The sequence below is a fragment of the Pristiophorus japonicus genome, chromosome 10, assembly GCF_044704955.1.
Source record: "Pristiophorus japonicus isolate sPriJap1 chromosome 10, sPriJap1.hap1, whole genome shotgun sequence".
Lineage (NCBI taxonomy): Eukaryota > Metazoa > Chordata > Chondrichthyes > Pristiophoridae > Pristiophorus > Pristiophorus japonicus.
In genome coordinates this window covers 54547758-54565019 of record NC_091986.1, presented here as the reverse complement: position 1 = coordinate 54565019, position 17262 = coordinate 54547758, and the positions used below count along the sequence as shown (strand labels likewise).

Here is a 17262-nt window from a genome sequence, read left to right as displayed (position 1 = left end):
TTTAAATGAAACCTCTAAAAATCGAAATGTTGCACAATGCTAAATTGTGACTAGTTCCATGTTTGATGAAATTGATGCAATTATTTATACTTAATCCCACAAATTTGTATTGGCTGCACCATTATAAAGGCCGATCGCCCAATCGGCTGTTCCTAATGAGGACTGGTTAGGAAATCTCCAGACTGTTTTGCAGTTTTTGGATGTGACCGATGCTATCAAGGCAGCATTTATTGATCATCCCAAGATTCCCTGTTGTCATTCAGAGTAAACCACATTGTTTTGGACTATAGTCACATTAATGTCAAGAACAAGTAAGGGTGTCAGGATCCCTTCCCTGAAGGACGTTAGTAAAACAGTTGGGGTTTTACAACAATTTAACAGTTTTCATGGTCATTTTTTGGTACCAACCAACAAATGACCAAATTTATTAAATTCATAACTTGCTATGGTTGGATTTAAACTCAGAAACACTGTTGTTAGTACAATTCCATAACCACTAGGCTACCACACCATTTAAGCAAATGGGCAGAAAATCAGAGATTGTGGGCCCCTGATTTCCTGACCAGTGCTCCCTGTCAGCACTCTTTAGGAGCCCCCAAACTGGGATTCGGCCCTTATGTATAGAAACATAGAAATTTACAGCACAGAAGGAGGCCACTTCGGCCCATCGTGTCTGCGCCGGTCGACAAAGAGCCACATGGCCCTCGGTGAACAGCCTTGAAGGTTACATGTAAACCTATGAACAATGACGGAAAGGCAAAGAGCATCCAGCCCAACTAGTCCGTCTCACACAATTGTGAAACCCCTTGCACTGAAACTTTCTACACTTCACCCCAACCAGAGCCATGTGATCTCCTGGGAGAGGCAACAACCAGATAAAAACCCAGGCCAAATTGGGAAGAAAAAAATCTGGGGAAATTCCTCTCCGACCCATCCAGGCGATCAAAACTAGTCCAGTAGATCACCCTGGCTGTATTCTATTCCCTGCAGTAATTACCATCATATCTGCACCGACCAACAAGAGGTTGTCTCGTCTAATCCCAGCTCTAGATCCGTAACCCTGCAGGTTACGGCACTTTAAGTGCCCATCCAACCATCTCTTAAAAGTGGTGAGGGTTTCTGCATCCACCACTCTTCCAGGCAGCGAGTTCCAGATCTCCACAACTCTCTGCTTAAAGAAGCCCCCCCTCAAATCCCCTCTAAACCTTCCACCAACCACCTTAAAACTATGCCCCCCTCGTAATAGACCCCTCCACCAATGGAAATAGGCTCTTAATATCCACTATGTCCAGGCCCCTCAATATTTTGTACACTTCAATGATGTCTCCTCTCAACCTTCTCTGTTCCAATGAGAACAAACCCAGCCGATCCAATCTGTCCTTATAACTAAGATTCTCCATTCCAGGCAGCATTCTGGTATGTCACCTCTGCACCCTCTCAAGTGCAATCACGCCCTTCCTATAATACAGCGACCAGAAATGTATGCAGTACTCCAGCTGTGGCCAAGAGTAAGTGCATCCGGGAGGGCGCTGAGCACCTCGAGTGTGCAGAAATCAAGTGCACAACAGAAAGAGGTGCGGCAAACCAGTCCCACCCACCCTTTCCCTCAACGACTATCTGTCCCACCTGCGACAGGGACTGTGGTTCTCATATTGGACTGTTCAGCCACCAAAGGACTCATTTTTAGAGTGGGAGCAAGTCTTCCTCGATTCCGGGTGACTGCCTATGATGATGATGAACCAAAGTATTATTCAATCCAAGTATAACCTCCCTGCTCTTATATTCTATGTCTTGGCTAATAAAGGCAAGCATTCCAAATGCGTTCTTAACCACCTTATCCACCTGGCCTGCAACTTTCAGGGAATCTGTGGACCAATGGTGGAGCTTTGGAGGCGTGGCCTAATCAGTTGGAGCTGTGCTGCTGTGAGAGAAGGAACTCCCTGCTTTGCTCCTGCCTGGAAGGCCTGGAGTGAGCCCTGAGACCAGCCCATGAAGAGGAGGAGGGGGCTGCTTTACTACAATTCAACGTCCAGAGGGAGAGGAGGAGAGCAGAAAAATGTATCAACTTTATTACTGCTACAGAGAGTTGGAGAGAGGGGGAAAACAACAACCTGAGAAAACACCATCCAGTGTGGAAGGAGGGAGAGCCATTTCTACAATCTTCGACAGGTGGGTGTGTTTTAGTGCATTCCCCGAAAGACTTTGTTGTATCGGTGGGGGGAGGAAAGAAGACCTTTCGAGGGCCGGAACATCGCGGCGGGTGTGTGTGTGTGGAAGTGTGTGTGGGGGTCTTGCTTACAGCTAGGCCCCACACACCACTGAAGCACCCCTCCCGCATTGCCTAGCCTGGGATAGCTGGAGCTACCTGGCTGAAGTATTACTAATCACCCTATTAAACATCGTTGGGAGTGTGTGCCTGGGTGGCCCCAGCCACCCCAGGTGAAGACATCTTCTCCCCCCACCCGAAGACCATTCTACAAAGACTGTGTTTTTTGCCATCTGGGGAGTGCACCCCAAGAAACACCCACCCATCGCTGCGAGCGGAGACCTGCCCTCGCAGGTTCCCTCTTTCCCACCCCCCTCTCTCTTTCTCTCTTTCTCTGTCTCTCCCCTCTCTCTCTGAGAGCCCTTTCCTCCAAATTGTAAAACAATTAAGACAACTGAGCAGAGGGAGCAAGGCCCTTCCCCATTCGTTAACTAGGGGAGAGGTGTGCCCCATTAAGAGCTCCCTCTGCTCAAAACACCAACGAGGCCAATTAAAGACCATGAAGGCCTGTGACTTTGGGGTGGGTGTAGCCCTTAAAGGGACCCCGTGATGGCGACCCCATCCACGCCGGTGGCAGGGCCAGCTAGGACATATGCGCAGGCGGCGTCCACATCCACGGCGCCTCCTGCGCCTCCTGCTGCCCTGCCACCATTCAGACTGATAACAAAAAAACACGGGGTCAAGAGCTACACTCACCCCACAATGAGCATTGAGGAGTGCGTGCGGGCGATGGCTGGGGTAGTCGGCCCCTTGGCCATTGTCGCGGCCTCCAAGATGTCTGGGAAGGCTGTGTTCTTCCTGGGGTCGGAGCGAGCGGTGTCCCTGGCCCTCGAAAAGGGGCTCACGGTGGGCGGGACGTTCCTGCCGGTGGACCCTCTCGAGGCCACCGCGCAGAGGGTCATCTTTTCAAACGTCCCGCCCTTTGTTCCCGCTGGGCTCCTCCTCCCTCACCTACACCAACTGGGGGAGGTAAGGTCAGGGATCAACCCCATACCGCTCGGCCTCAGGGAGAGCAGCCTGCGCCATGTGTTCTCCTTCCGCCGCCAGCTCTTTGTCCGGCTGGCGCGGGAGGAGACGACGGAGGGATCATTTAATGTGGTGCACGAGGGGACTGCCTACCGCGTCTCCTGTACGTCGGACGGCATGCAGTGCCATGCCTGTAGGGAGGTGGGGCACGTTCGCAAGAACTGCCCCGCCTCCAAGGCTGCCAAACCACCGAGGGCGGCCAAGGCTGGCGCCGCCGCCACCCCTCCCCCTAGTAGCGTCCGCGTGCCGGGAGCTGTAGGTGCGCGGGCATCGTCGGGGGCCTTTGTTTTCACGGCCTCCGGCGGGGGGGAGGGAGAGTGTCCGATCGGAAGGAAGGCGCGGAGGAAGGCGAAACATCTTGAGGCGGGTCCCCTCAGTGCGCCAGACAGCTTGAACACCGCGCTCAGCCCAACCCTGACACCGGCGAGCGCGGGGTGCCCTGAGCCCGTGCCTGAGCCCTTGACCAATATCACAGAGGGGCTCTGGCGCGGGCAAGAAAAGAAAAAGGGAGGGGTGGAGCGGGAGGCCTTGGCAGACATGGAGGTCTCCCTGCCTCCGCGCACCCCCAGGAACAAAAGGAGGCGCCGCTCCAATGAGGCGAAGGGGGAACAACATCCCTCTGCGGAGGAGTCTGTGCCCGCCGCGTGTTCCGCGTCCCCTACCAGCGCCCCCAAACTGCGCTGTAGGCGAGAGGAGTCTGTCCCCGGGGAGGGTGAGACAGTCAAGGCTGCCCAGCCTCTGCCTCCCGGGGATGGCGTGGAAGATCTGCCTGTCATGGGGGGCGTGGGGCCAGCGGAGGAATGCGTTGCCACCGGGTCGAGCGTCCCGGGGACTGAGGCGGGCGGGGCCGAAAAGGCCGAATCTGAGCCCGCCCAGCCAATATCCAACTTCCCCCGGGAGTCGCTCGACCCGGCAGAAAATGAAAATGCTAATAATTTTACAGAACATCCACACGCTGGGCCGGGGGTGGCGGCGGGGAGGGGGAAGAACAACAACCCTCGCCCCCTACTTTGGAGCTGAGGTACTTGGAGGACCTGGAACATTACTTTGGCCAGGTCTCTCCATGTTCCCCGGTTCCTGGGGCGGAGGAGGAACCCCTTCCGCAGTCGCTTCCTGATCCAGCACCGCTTTTAAAAGAGCCCAGTGGGGACTCCTCTGCCGACGATCCTGGGGGTGGGATCGGGGCAGAGCCAGGGTCGGATGGAACGGCCAGGCCGTTTGCCGTACCTCGTGCGGTCGACGGGCCGGCTGCTGGAGGCGACCTTCCGGAGGGGAACGGGGACTCGGTGGGGGACGAGGGAGAAGATCTCGAGTCCATCGCCAGTGAGGCGGTGGATCTCCTTGTGCCCGCCGCTGAGTCCCCCCTCATTCCTGCAAAGGAACTCCGGGACTTTTTGGTCCAGAGCCAGGGTTGCTGCAACCGAGCCAATCTGGCCCTGGAGAGATGGTCCAAGCCGGGGCTGCTCGTCGCGTCCGTCCGCGCCGCCGCTAAAACCATGGCTGCGGGCGGGCCCTTATCAAAGGCGCAAGGCCTTGAGCTGCGCCGGCTCAAAAGGTTCCTCACTGGGCTGCTAAAGGAGTGGAGGTCAACAAACGACTCCACTCCCCCCCCACAATAGGTTAAGTAGAGGTTGCACTATGCTTTTGTCATGAAGATAACCATAGCCAGCCTCAACATCAACGGCGGCAGAGAGGCACACCGTAGATTTAACAATTTTTTGCTCCTGCGGGAGAGGAAATATGCGGTGTGCTTCCTGCAAGAAACCCACACCGTTCCGGGAGACGAAGCCACGTGGCTCCTGGAATGGCAAGGAGAGGTCCGCATGAGCCACCTCACTACCACTTCTTGTGGGGTGGCCATCTTGTTGGCCCTGCATTTTCAGCCGGAGATCTTGGAGGTCAAGGAGCCCGTGCCAGGCCGCTTGCTGCACGTCAGTAAGGAGGAGGAACTGAGGGAAATCCTTATTAGCCGGGAAATTGTGTTGGGGAAATTGATGGGATTGAAGGCCGATAAATCCCCAGGGCCTGATGGACTACATCCCAGAGTACTTAAGGAGGTGGCCTTGGAAATAGTGGATGCGTTGACAGTCATTTTCCAACATTCCATTGACTCTGGATCAGTTCCTATGGAGTGGAGGGTAGCCAATGTAACCCCACTTTTTAAAAAAGGAGGGAGAGAGAAAACAGGGAATTATAGACCAGTCAGCCTGACATCGGTAGTGGGTAAAATGATGGAATCAATTATTAAGGATGTCATAGCAGTGCATTTGGAAAGAGGTGACATGATAGGTCCAAGTCAGCATGGATTTGTGAAAGGGAAATCATGCTTGACAAATCTTCTGGAATTTTTTGAGGATGTTTCCAGTAGAGTGGATAAGGGAGAACCAGTTGATGTGGTATATTTGGACTTTCAGAAGGCGTTCGACAAGGTCCCACACAAGAGATTGATGTGCAAAGTTAGAGCACATGGGATTGGGGGTAGTGTACTGACATGGATTGAGAACTGGTTGTCAGACAGGAAGCAAAGAGTAGGAGTAAATGGGTACTTTTCAGAATGGCAGGCAGTGACTAGTGGGGTACCACAAGGTTCTGTGCTGGGGCCCCAGCTGTTTACACTGTACATTAATGATTTAGATGAGGGGATTAAATGTAGTATCTCCAAATTTGCGGATGACACTAAGTTGGGTGGCAGTGTGAGCTGCGAGGAGGATGCTGTGAGGCTGCAGAGCGACTTGGATAGGTTAGGTGAGTGGGCAAATGCATGGCAGATGAAGTATAATGTGGATAAATGTGAGGTTATCCACTTTGGTGGTAAAAACAGAGAGACAGACTATTATCTGAATGGTGACAGATTAGGAAAAGGGGAGGTGCAAAGAGACCTGGGTGTCATGGTACATCAGTCATTGAAGGTTGGCATGCAGGTGCAGCAGGCGGTTAAGAAAGCAAATGGCATGTTGGCCTTCATAGCAAGGGGATTTGAGTACAGGGGCAGGGAGGTGTTGCTACAGTTGTACAGGGCATTGGTGAGGCCACACCTGGAGTATTGTGTACAGTTTTGGTCTCCTAACCTGAGGAAGGACATTCTTGCTATTGAGGGAGTGCAGCGAAGGTTCACCAGACTGATTCCCGGGATGGCGGGACTGACCTATCAAGAAAGACTGGATCAACTGGGCTTGTATTCACTGGAGTTCAGAAGAATGAGAGGGGACCTCATAGAAACATATAAAATTCTGACGGGGTTAGACAGGTTAGATGCAGGAAGAATGTTCCCAATGTTGGGGAAGTCCAGAACCAGGGGTCACAGTCTAAGGATAAGGGGTAAGCCATTTAGGACCGAGATGCGGAGGAACTTCTTCACCCAGAGAGTGGTGAACCTGTGGAATTCTCTACCACAGAAAGTTGTTGAGGCCAATTCACTAAATATATTCAAAAAGGAGTTAGATGAGGTCCTTACTGCTAGGGGGATCAAGGGGTATGGCGAGAAAGCAGGAATGGGGTACTGAAGTTGAATGTTCAGCCATGAACTCATTGAATGGCGGTGCAGGCTAGAAGGGCCGAATGGCCTACTCCTGCACCTATTTTCTATGTTTCTATGTTTCTATGTCACAGTTCACCTGGGGGACGTGCCGCTCCATCTCGTGAACGTGTACGCCCCTCAGCCCGGACCGCAGCAAACGCACTTCTTCGAAGAGGTGTCCGCTCTTCTTGGCTCCGTCGACGTCGGCGACTGCATTGTTCTCGGGGGGTATTTTAATTGCACCCTCGAGGCGAGGGACTGCTCCGGTGCCCCGCAGAGCATGATGGCGATGGAGAAGTTGAGGGACCAGGTCGGGTCCTTCGACTTGGTGGACGTCTGGCGAAATCTCCATCCCGACTCCAGCGCCTTTACTTGGGTGAGGCCTGGAGTAGGATGGTCTAGAGTCGACCGCCTTTACGTGTCTCGGGCGTACGTTTCCTGCGTCCCGGCGGCCTCCATGCGGCCGGTGCCGTGTTCGGACCACCACCTGGTGTGGGCGGAGCTCGCTTCGCTCCGCGCGAGGACGGGGTCCGCGTACTGGCATTTTAACAACCAGCTGCTGGAGGACGTGCGGTTCCAGGACTCATTCCGTCGTTTCTGGGCCGACTGGAGAAGAAAGCAGGGGGGCTTCCCCTCCTTGAGGCTATGGTGGGACGTGGGCAAGGCTCACGTCCGCGTCTTCTGTCAAGAGTACGCGAGGGGGTCGACCAAGAGGCGGGCGGCCAGGGTCGGGCACCTAGAAAAAGAGGTGCTCAACTTGGAGTCCCGTCTCGATCAAGTCGTCGAGGACCCGGCCCTGCGGATGGTGTACGAAGCGAAGAAGGCCGCGCTGAAGGACCTGCAGCTCGTCGGGTCCTGAGGCGCATTCGTGAGGTCGTGGATCTGATTCCTGCGGGATCTGGACCGCGGCTCCCCCTTCTTCTACTCGCTGGAAAAAAGACAGAGTGTCCGTAAGCAGCTCTTGACGCTGCTGGCCGACGACGGCTCTCTCGTCTTGGATCCGGAGGGCGTCAACAACAGGGCCCATGAATATTACGGGGCTCTGTTCTCTCCGGAGCCGTCCAGCGAGAAAGCGCGTAGAGTTTTGTGGGAGGACCTGCCGAAGGTCGGCCCAGAGGGCGGCGAAAATCTGGAAGCTCCGCTAAGCCTGGCGGAGCTGACCGGCGCCCTCAACCGGCTCTCGAGGGGAAAAGCCTCGGGGCTGGACGGGCTGACCATGGAGTTCCACAGGGCGTTCTGGGATGTCCTGGGGGGCGACTACGCATGGGTCCTGGGGGAAAGTCTGGCGACCGGGGAGATGCTCCACTCTTGGCGCAGGGCCGTCATCGTCCTGCTGCCGAAGAAGGGCGATCTCCGCCTTCTTAAGAACTGGCGCCTGGTCTCCCTCCTCAGCACGGACTACAAAATCTTCGCCAGGGCGATGTCTGCTCGCCTTGGCGCCGTGCTGGACCACATGATCCACCCCGACCAGTCCTACACGCTCACGGGCCGGACAATCCACGATAACATTCATCTGGTCCGGGACCTCATCCATCATTCCCAGGAGGCTGGTCTGTCGGTCGCCTTCCTATCTCTCGACCAAGAGAAGGCGTTCGACAGGGTGGATCACGACTATCTGTTCGGAACTCTGCGCACTTTCGGGTTCGGGCGCATTTCGTCGCCCGGATCCAACTTTTGCACGCCGCCGCGGAGTGTCTGATAAAGGTTAACGGGTCCTTGACGGCGCCCCTTCGCTTTGGGAGAGGGGTGCGCCAGGGATGCCCCATGTCCGGCCAGTTATATGCCATCTGTGTGGAGTCTTTCCTGCGCCTCCTGCGGACGGGGTTGATGGGATTGGCTCTGCAAGGGCCGGGCGTGGAGGTCGTCCTCTCGGCTTACGCCGATGACGTGCTCCTCGCGGTAGAGGATCCCGCTGACCTGCAGAGGATGCGTGAGTGCCAGGAGATTTACTCAGCCGCATCCTCCACCAGGATCAACTGGGAGAAATGTTCCAGACTCCTGGTGGGTCAGTGGCAGGTGGACTCCCTGCCGGAGGAGCTCAGGCCTTTTGCCTGTAGCACGACCCATCTCCTTGATCTGGGAGTCTACCTTAGCCCCGACGAGGAAGCCTGGCCGGCGAACTGGCAAGAGCTGGAGGCCAAGGTCGCCGCTCGCCTAGGGCGCTGGACAGGACTGCTCCGAGTGCTGTCCTCCAGGGGTTGAGCGCTAGTCATAAACCAGCTGGTGGCCGCCATGTTGTGGTACCGGCTGGTCACTTTGACCCCGCCCCCTGCGTTTGTCACCAAGATACAGAAGAAGCTGGTGGACTTCTTCTGGAACAACAGGAAGCACTGGGTCTCTGCCGCGGTCTTGAGTCTCCCGCTTGGGGAGGGCGGTCAGTCGTTGGTGTGCGTCAACACCCAGCTCGCGACTTTCCGTCTTCAGACCCTGCAGAGATACATTTACGTCGAGCCCCCTCCTAGGTGGCGTGCTCTGGCGACATATTTCTTCCGCCAGCAGCACGGCCTCAACTACGACACGCAGCTCCTGTTTGTGAGCTTGGGGGGCGTCAGGACCGCCTTCCAGGAGCTACCTGTCTTTTACAAGGAACTCACCAGGGTCTGGAACAAAGTCTCCACCAAGCGCAGCTCTCCACCGGCTGGAGTGGCGGCTGTCCTGCAGGAGCCACTGCTCGGGAATCCGTACCTCCACGACCGAGGTTTTAGGTGGCGGTCGGACGAGAGGGCTGTGGCTGGTGAGGTGACCAGGGTCAGGGACCTGCTCGATGGCGGAGGAGCGGGCTGGATGGCGCCAGACACGCTGGCGCGGCGCCTAAATTCCGCCAACGTCCGCCGTGCGGCCGATGCCATCGAGTCGCTAAAAACAGCTCTGGGCCCTGACTCCGTTAGGTGCATCAAGGAGGCTCAAGCACGTGAGGAGATCCCGTCCAAACTGACCCCCGTCCGGACGGAATTCCTCATCGGCGCCAAACCCCGGAACCTCCCTCGGGAGCCGGCGCCTCACAACTTGAGCCGCCTCGAGGAAATCCCCTCCGTGCCTTTCAGTTCCGCGCGGAGGGGTTGCCTGTACGGGCTGCTCCTGCACACTCTCAACTTTGCCATCCTTGCCTGCCATCCGGACACGCCATGGCGTTCCATCTTGCCGTCCGGAGGAGGCGGGGGTCCCCGATGGAGGGCACTCTACGCGGGAGTCCTCCCAGTATTTATCGGGGACTTGGCCTGGAGGGTGGTGCACGGAGCAGTGCCGTGCAATAAATTTTTAAGCCGGTTCACGGGCTCCCAGGCCGCCTGCAATTTCTGTGGTCTGGAAGAGTCGGTGTTCCATGTTTTTACCGAATGCACGAGGTTGCAGCCCCTGTTTTATTATTTAAAGGGGCTGCTCCTCAAATTCTGGCTGCACTTCAGTCCCACACTCCTGATCTTTGGGCACCCTGTGCAGAGGGGAGCGGGTAGGTCCGAGGGCCTCCTCGTAGGACTGCTCCTGGGCACAGCCAAGGGTGCCATCAGCCGGTCCAGGCAGCGGGCGGTCGAGGGGGTCGTTCAGCCTGACTGCCTGCCTCTCTTCCGCGCGTACATCCGCGCCAGAGTGTCCTTGGAGATGGAGCACGCGGTGTCCACTGGTACGCTCGCGGCCTTCCGCGAGAGGTGGGCGCCGGAGGGACTGGAGTGCATCATCACACCCGGCAACCAAATTTTAATTTGATTTTATGTTTTAAAGTCTAATTTGTTTTAATTGCCGGTGTTTTTAGTGTCCCCCTCCCCTTTTATAGGGGGCACTGGGAGGAAAAATATGATTTTAGTGCCCAAAAAAAAACTTTAAAAAATAAACAAAAAAATCCCCAAAAAACACAAAAAAAGGGCCTTGGAAATGTATGGTGCGCCCCCCAGATCGGGGGGACACGATTTAATGATTTAATGTTTTAATTTTCTCCCAAAAATAGTTCTGTGGACAAGCACTCCAAAGTCCCTTTGTTCATCTATATTATTAAGTGGCCTACCGCTTAATGTGTACACCCTTTCCTTATTAGCCCTCCCAAAGTGCATTACCTCACACTTCTCTGAATTAAATTCCATTTGCCACTGCTCTGCCCACCTGACCAGTAGATTGATACCGATGTATAAAACGGAAGAGAGTGACTAAAGTAAATGTTGGTCCCTTAGAAGATGAGAAGGGGAATTTAATAATGGGAAATGTGGAAATGGCTGAGACCTTAAACAATTATTTGGCTTCGGTCTTCACAGTGGAAGACACAAAAACCATGCCAAAAATTGCTGGTCACGGGAATGTGGGAAAGGAGGACCTTGAGACAATCACTATCACGAAGGAGGTGATGGACAGGCTAATGGGACTCAAGGTAGACAAGTCCCCTGGTCCTGATGAAATGCATCCCGGGGTATTAAAAGAGATGGCGGAAGTTATAGCAGATGCATTCGTTATAATCTACCAAAATTCTCTGGACTCTGGGGAGGTACCAGCAGATTGGAAAGCAGCTAATGTAATGCCTCTGTTTAAAAAAGGGGGCAGACAAAAGGCAGGTAACTATAGGCCGGTTAGTTTAACATCTGTAGTGAGGAAAATGCTTGAAGCTATCATAAAGAAAGAAATAGCGGGACATCTAGATAGGAATAGGGCAATCAAGCAGACGAAACATAGATTCATGAAGGGGAAATCATGTTTAACTAATTTACTGGAATTCTTTGAGGATATAACGAGCATGGTGGATAGAGGTGTACCGATGGATGTGGTGTATTTAGATTTCCAAAAGGCATTCGATAAGGTGCCACACAAAAGGTTACTGCAGAAGATAAAGGTATGTGGAGTCAGAGGAAATGTATTAGCATGGATAGAGAATTGGCTAGCTACCAGAAAGCAGAGAGTCGGGATAAATGGGTTCTTTTCGAGTTGGAAATCGGTGGTTAGTGGTGCACCACAGGGATCGGTGCTGGGACCACAACTGTTTACAATATACATAGATGACCTGGAAGAGGGGACCGAGTGTAGTGTAACAAAATTTGCAGATGACCCAAAGATTAGTGGGAAAGCGGGTTGTGTCGAGGACACAGAGAGGCGGCAAAGAGATTTAGATAGATTAAGCGAATGGGCTAAGGTTTGGCAGATGGAATACAATGTCGGAAAATGTGAGGTCATCCACCTTGGGAAAAAAAACAGTAAAAGGGAATATTATTTGAATTGGGAGAATTTACAACATGCTGCGGTGCAGAGGGACCTGGGGGTCCTTGTGCATGAATCCCAAAAAGTTAGTTTGCAGGTGCAGCAGATAATCAGGAAGGCGAATGGAATGTTGGCCTTCATTGCGAGAGGGATGGAGTACAAAAGCAGGGAGGTCCTGCTGCAACTGTACAGGGTATTGGTGAGGCCGCACCTGGAGTACTGCGAGCAGTTTTGGTCACCTTACTTTAGGAAGGATATACCAGCCTTGGAGGGGGTACAGAGACGATTCACTCGGCTGATTCCGGAGATGAGGGGGTTACCTTATGATGATAGATTGAGTAGACTGGGTCTTTACTCGTTGGAGTTCAGAAGGATGAGGGGTGATCTTATAAAAACATTTAAAATAATGAAAGGGATAGACAAGATAGAGGCAGAGAGATTGTTTCCACAGGTTGGGGAGACTAGAACTAGGGGGCACTGCCTCAAAATATGGGGGAGCCAATTTAAAACCGAGTTGAGAAGGAATTTCTTCTCCCAGAGGGTTATGAATCTGTGGAATTCTCTGCCCAAGGAAGCAGTTGAGACTAGCTCATTGAATCTATTCAAATCACAGATAGATTTTTAACCAATAAGGGAATTAAGGGTTATGGGGAGCGGACGGGTAAGTGGAGCTGAGTCCATGGCCAGATCAGCCATGATCTTCTTGAAATGCGGAGCAGGCTCAAGGGGCTAGATGGCCTACTCCTGTTCCTAATTCTTATGTTCTTATGTTCTTATGTTCTCCTTCAGCTTATGACTTTCCTCTTCATTATCAACCACAAAGCCAATTTTAGTGTTGTCTGCAAACTTCTTAATCATACTCCCTATATTCAAATCTAAATTGTTTATATATACCACAAAAAGCAGGGGACCCAGTACTGAGCCCTGCGGAACCCCACTGGAAACATCCTTCCAGTCACAAAAAACATCCATCAACCATTACGATTTGCTTCCTACTTCCAAGCCAATTTTGGATCCAATTTTCCACTTTGCCCTATATCCCATGGGCTTTAACCTTCATCACCAGTCTACCATGTGGGACCTTATCAAAAGCTTTGTTAAAGTCCATATACACTACATCATACGCACTGCCCTCATCGACCTTCTTGGTTACCTCCTCAAAAAGTTCAATCAGGTTAGTCAAACACGATCTTCCCTTAACAAATCCGTGCTGATTGTCCCTAATTAATCCTTGCCTTTCCAAATATAGATTTATCCTGTCCTTCAGGATTTTTTCCAATCATTTTCCCACCACTGAGGTTAGGTCTGTAATTACTCAGCCTATCCCTTTCTCCCTTCTTAAACAAGGGTACAACATTAGCAGTTCTCCAATCCTCCGGCACCATGCCCAGATCCAAAGAGGACTGTAAAATGATGGTCAAGGCCTCTGCTATTTCCTCTTTTACTTCGTTCAACAGCCTGGGATGTATTTCATCCGGGCCTGGGGACTTATCTACTTTCAAAGCTGCTAAACCCCTTAATGCTTCCTCTCTCACTATATTTATTTAATCCAGAATATCACACTCCTCCTCGATAGCAGTATCTGAATTGCCCCTTTCCTTTGTGAAAACAGGTGCAAAGTATTCATTAAGAAACCTACCAACATCTTCCGCCTCCACACAAAGATTACCCTCATGGTCTCTAATAAGCCCTACCCTTCCTTTAGTTACCCTCTTACTCTTAATATATTTATAGAACATCTTGGGGTTTTCCTTAATTTTACTAGCCAAGAATTTTTCATGCTCTCTCTTAGCATTCCTAATATCCTTTTTAATTTTGCCTCTTAACTTTCTATATCCCTCTAAAGATTCTATAATATTTAGTCATTGGTATATGACATAAGCGTCCCTTTTTTTCGTTATCCTCCCCTGCAAGTTCATATGAGTTCATCAGCAGCAGAGTCAATATAAGCAAAATGTTGGATTCATGTTTTCAGAGTAATAGGTTTTCTATTTCAATTTATTTAATGGCACACACATGTCATTCTGCCTCACTGTCACGCTGGTCATAATACAGTCACCACAAACAAGCATAGATCACACTTTTACAGTCACTGACCTGCCAGCCCTGCAATCTACATTGCTGGAGGATGAGGCGGCACTTCTCTTGTGCAGAAAGCTTCTTCCTGTCCCCCAGTATTATATCAGCCAGATTCCTGTATCTGCACAGAAAACAGGATATAGAAAACAAAAATAATTATGATCTTTTATTCCTTTGTTTGGACGATGCTCAGAAATCCTTCTCTATGAAGCTATCTTGAGAGCCATACAAGACACATGTCGAGAGTCTTTTATTGAATATCACTGTGATAAAAAAAGGAAATCCAAACTATCAGAGGTTGTAATAGGATATCAGAACCACTGCAGTTTATATCGATTGACAATCCCATATTATGATTTATTTGCAGTTAGCTGGTAAACCATGACTTAAAGATGACAGATATTGAAGCAAATACATTTCTCTAAGTTTGTAGGCCTCAAAATTCCTAAGCATCTAGGGGGTTAAATTGGCTTAGGCCCCAAAATGGATGTGGGCAGATCGCGCTTCGCGCCCGTTCAGATTGGTGCAGGCAACACGCAAAATGCGTACTCATTATAGCACTCAAGAGAGGGGCCAATATCGGGTGCAGTCTACTGGCCAACAACATTTGTTGCAAAAGCACATCATTGTAACTGTGGATGCAGCCATGTCACAATAGGGAAGAGAAAGGGCACGGCGCCTCTCAGATGCAGCACCTGAGGCCTTGGTCCAGCGGATACACAGTAGAAGACAGGTCCTCTTCCTGTAGGGGGGCAGGAGGCCTTCAAGACAAAATGTCAGAAGATAGTAGGAGGAGAAAGCGCAAGCCGTCTGTGCCACTCGTGTTGCCACCAGGACCTGGAACAAGTGCCGCAAGAAATTCAATTACATCACACGAATGGTCAGGGTAAGTGAATACATCTTCAAATGCCATATCCCACCACTAGCCTCACGTACTGCTCGATGCAAAACACCCCCATCACTCACCTACAAACAATATCTAGCAATCACAGCTCATGCCTCAGGATCATAGTTTCACCTCACCCTCGCACAATTACCACTGCTGCAAGCCTAACACCCACATCTCACACCTTGCACACAATGTCATCTATTTAACCATTGCAGCCACATCATCCAGACATATTGGACCACACTCACTGACACACCTCCCTTTCTCTTGCAGGACAAGGTGGCTCACAACTGCCGTGAGCAGCAGCAGATGGGCGGGGATGAAGCACATCTGCAGAACCTTATTGCGCTTGAAGAGACTGTGCTGGAGGGAATTTTAGGGGCTGTCACTGAGGCTGTGGTGAGCGGCGAGATTGAAAGCACTGCTGATGACGGTATGCTCATACCTAATCCTTCTTCGCACATTCCACCTCCCACCATCACACCTCTTCTCACTTACAAGTTGCTGATTGTGTAAGCATGCACATCTTCCTTACCCACCACTCCCCTCACCACAACCCGACCCTTGTGCCTTTTTCCTTTCAGATACCCAAGAACTGCTAACAGCCCAGCCAATCCCCGACCAAGTAGAAGAGGAGAGTGATGGAGAAGACGAGGCACTGACACTCGATCTGACTCTCCAAGGCACCAGCTCAGAAAATGGCACTATGTGAAATGTACAGGATGGTAAAAGGGCGGGATTTGCAAGTGGTGAGTCACCGGGCATGAGTGCGCTGTAGTCAGGCCAGGGGGAAAGGGTAGCTTGGGTGGCAGCTCCACTGCAAGTTCGAACAGAAGTTCCTTGTGTACTGGAAGACTCCTCCCAAATGGTCAAAGCTGCTTTAGCACCTCGATGGTCTGCTTGATGAGCTTCCTCGTGGCAGCATGATTGTCATTTTATGACTCCTGGCCATGAGTGCTGGGCTTGCAGAGGGGAATCATCAGTCAGGTGTTCAGTGGATAGCCCTTGTCTCTGAATAGCCACCCTTGGGTACGATGAGGTGGCTGGGAGATTGCTGACACACTGGACTGTCGTAAGGTGAAGGCATCATATTTCTGCGAGGATATCGGGCATTCACTATCAGGTGGCACTGGGCGTGCTCGAACATCAACTGCACTAAAGTGAGTAGCAGCCTTTGCAGTTGCAGTGGATCTCAGGAGTGCTATGCGGCACCTGCAAAGCCATGTGTGTGTAGCGATGAATGGTGAACTGGGAGGTGTTAGTTATGTTGCCTGCTCCAGACTGGAAGGATCCGGTGGCAAAACATTTCAGGGCCACGGTAGCCTTGAAGGACACTGGCAATGCAGTCATAATCCTGCTCTGGGACTGCAGGTCTAGTTCCAAGAGCTAGCAGAGTTCTGTGACAAGCTCCTTGGTGAAGCAGAGCCTGCAAATACACTGCTACTGGCTTAAATGTAGGTAGGAAACGTGCTCCGAAAGACCCTAGGTGGGTAAGGTCTCCTGCTGAGAACCCACCTGCTCCTCCTTCTCCTCCCTCTGCGAGCAGCTTGTCCGTTTCTTTGCTGCCTGTGCTTCATCTCCTTGTCAAGCTGCAGCATGAGGGGGCCTACAAGTAGTCTGGGAGCAAGTGGACTGAGCAGAAACCTTGAATTCAGAAGCCAGGCCTGTGCACGTGCAGCACCACTACCTGTCACCTCGCCAACTTTAAATAACTGAAGAAAGCTCAAAACAGTTCCACAAACGTACACAGAGCGAGCAGAAATCAAAAAGCAGGCTACTGCAAGTTGTTGATGGAACCTTTAAATATTGTTGGTGGGATGTCCCTCGTGCTGCTGAACACACGGTCAGATATGCGTGGTTTGGAGAGGTCATGCAGTCGAGTGGCGATGTCCAAAATAGCAGGTCGTGCGTCAAATCAGTGCTGCACACTGATTGACATCACAATCTGCCTCATTAGCATTCTTCTGCCAAACACACACAATGGCTGCGCAACCAACCTGCCCTGAATGGCAGAAATGAGGCGGCTGCCATTTTTCTGGCAAAACCGGCCTTAAATGCCGGCACTAAGAGGGGGCTTTTCGCAGCCCTATTGTCTTCATAAATCTGAAGTGTTCCACTTATGCACTAAAGAAAATATGTTAAATTCTCATGGTTATATTACAGGCTGTGGCATTTGAGAATAGATACTCAACGTGTTTAGTGAGTAACCTCCACCAATTATTCCCTTAATAATCATCAACACCAGTTACATGGAGGTTTCTGATATTGGAAAGTCAGCGGAGAACAATTCCTCTCCTTTCTATGTAGAATTAA

General features: G+C 51.7%; 1 protein-coding gene across 1 annotated transcript in view; it reads right to left on the bottom strand.

Annotated features, from left to right (window-relative positions):
* The window catches only part of myo16 (myosin XVI), a 1091439-nt gene that overhangs the window by 184003 nt on the left and 890174 nt on the right, over positions 1 to 17262 (bottom strand). The window contains exon 27 of the mRNA XM_070891428.1: positions 14079 to 14181. Coding sequence (XP_070747529.1) covers positions 14079 to 14181 — 103 coding nt within the window. The remainder of the gene's footprint in view (positions 1 to 14078; positions 14182 to 17262) is intronic.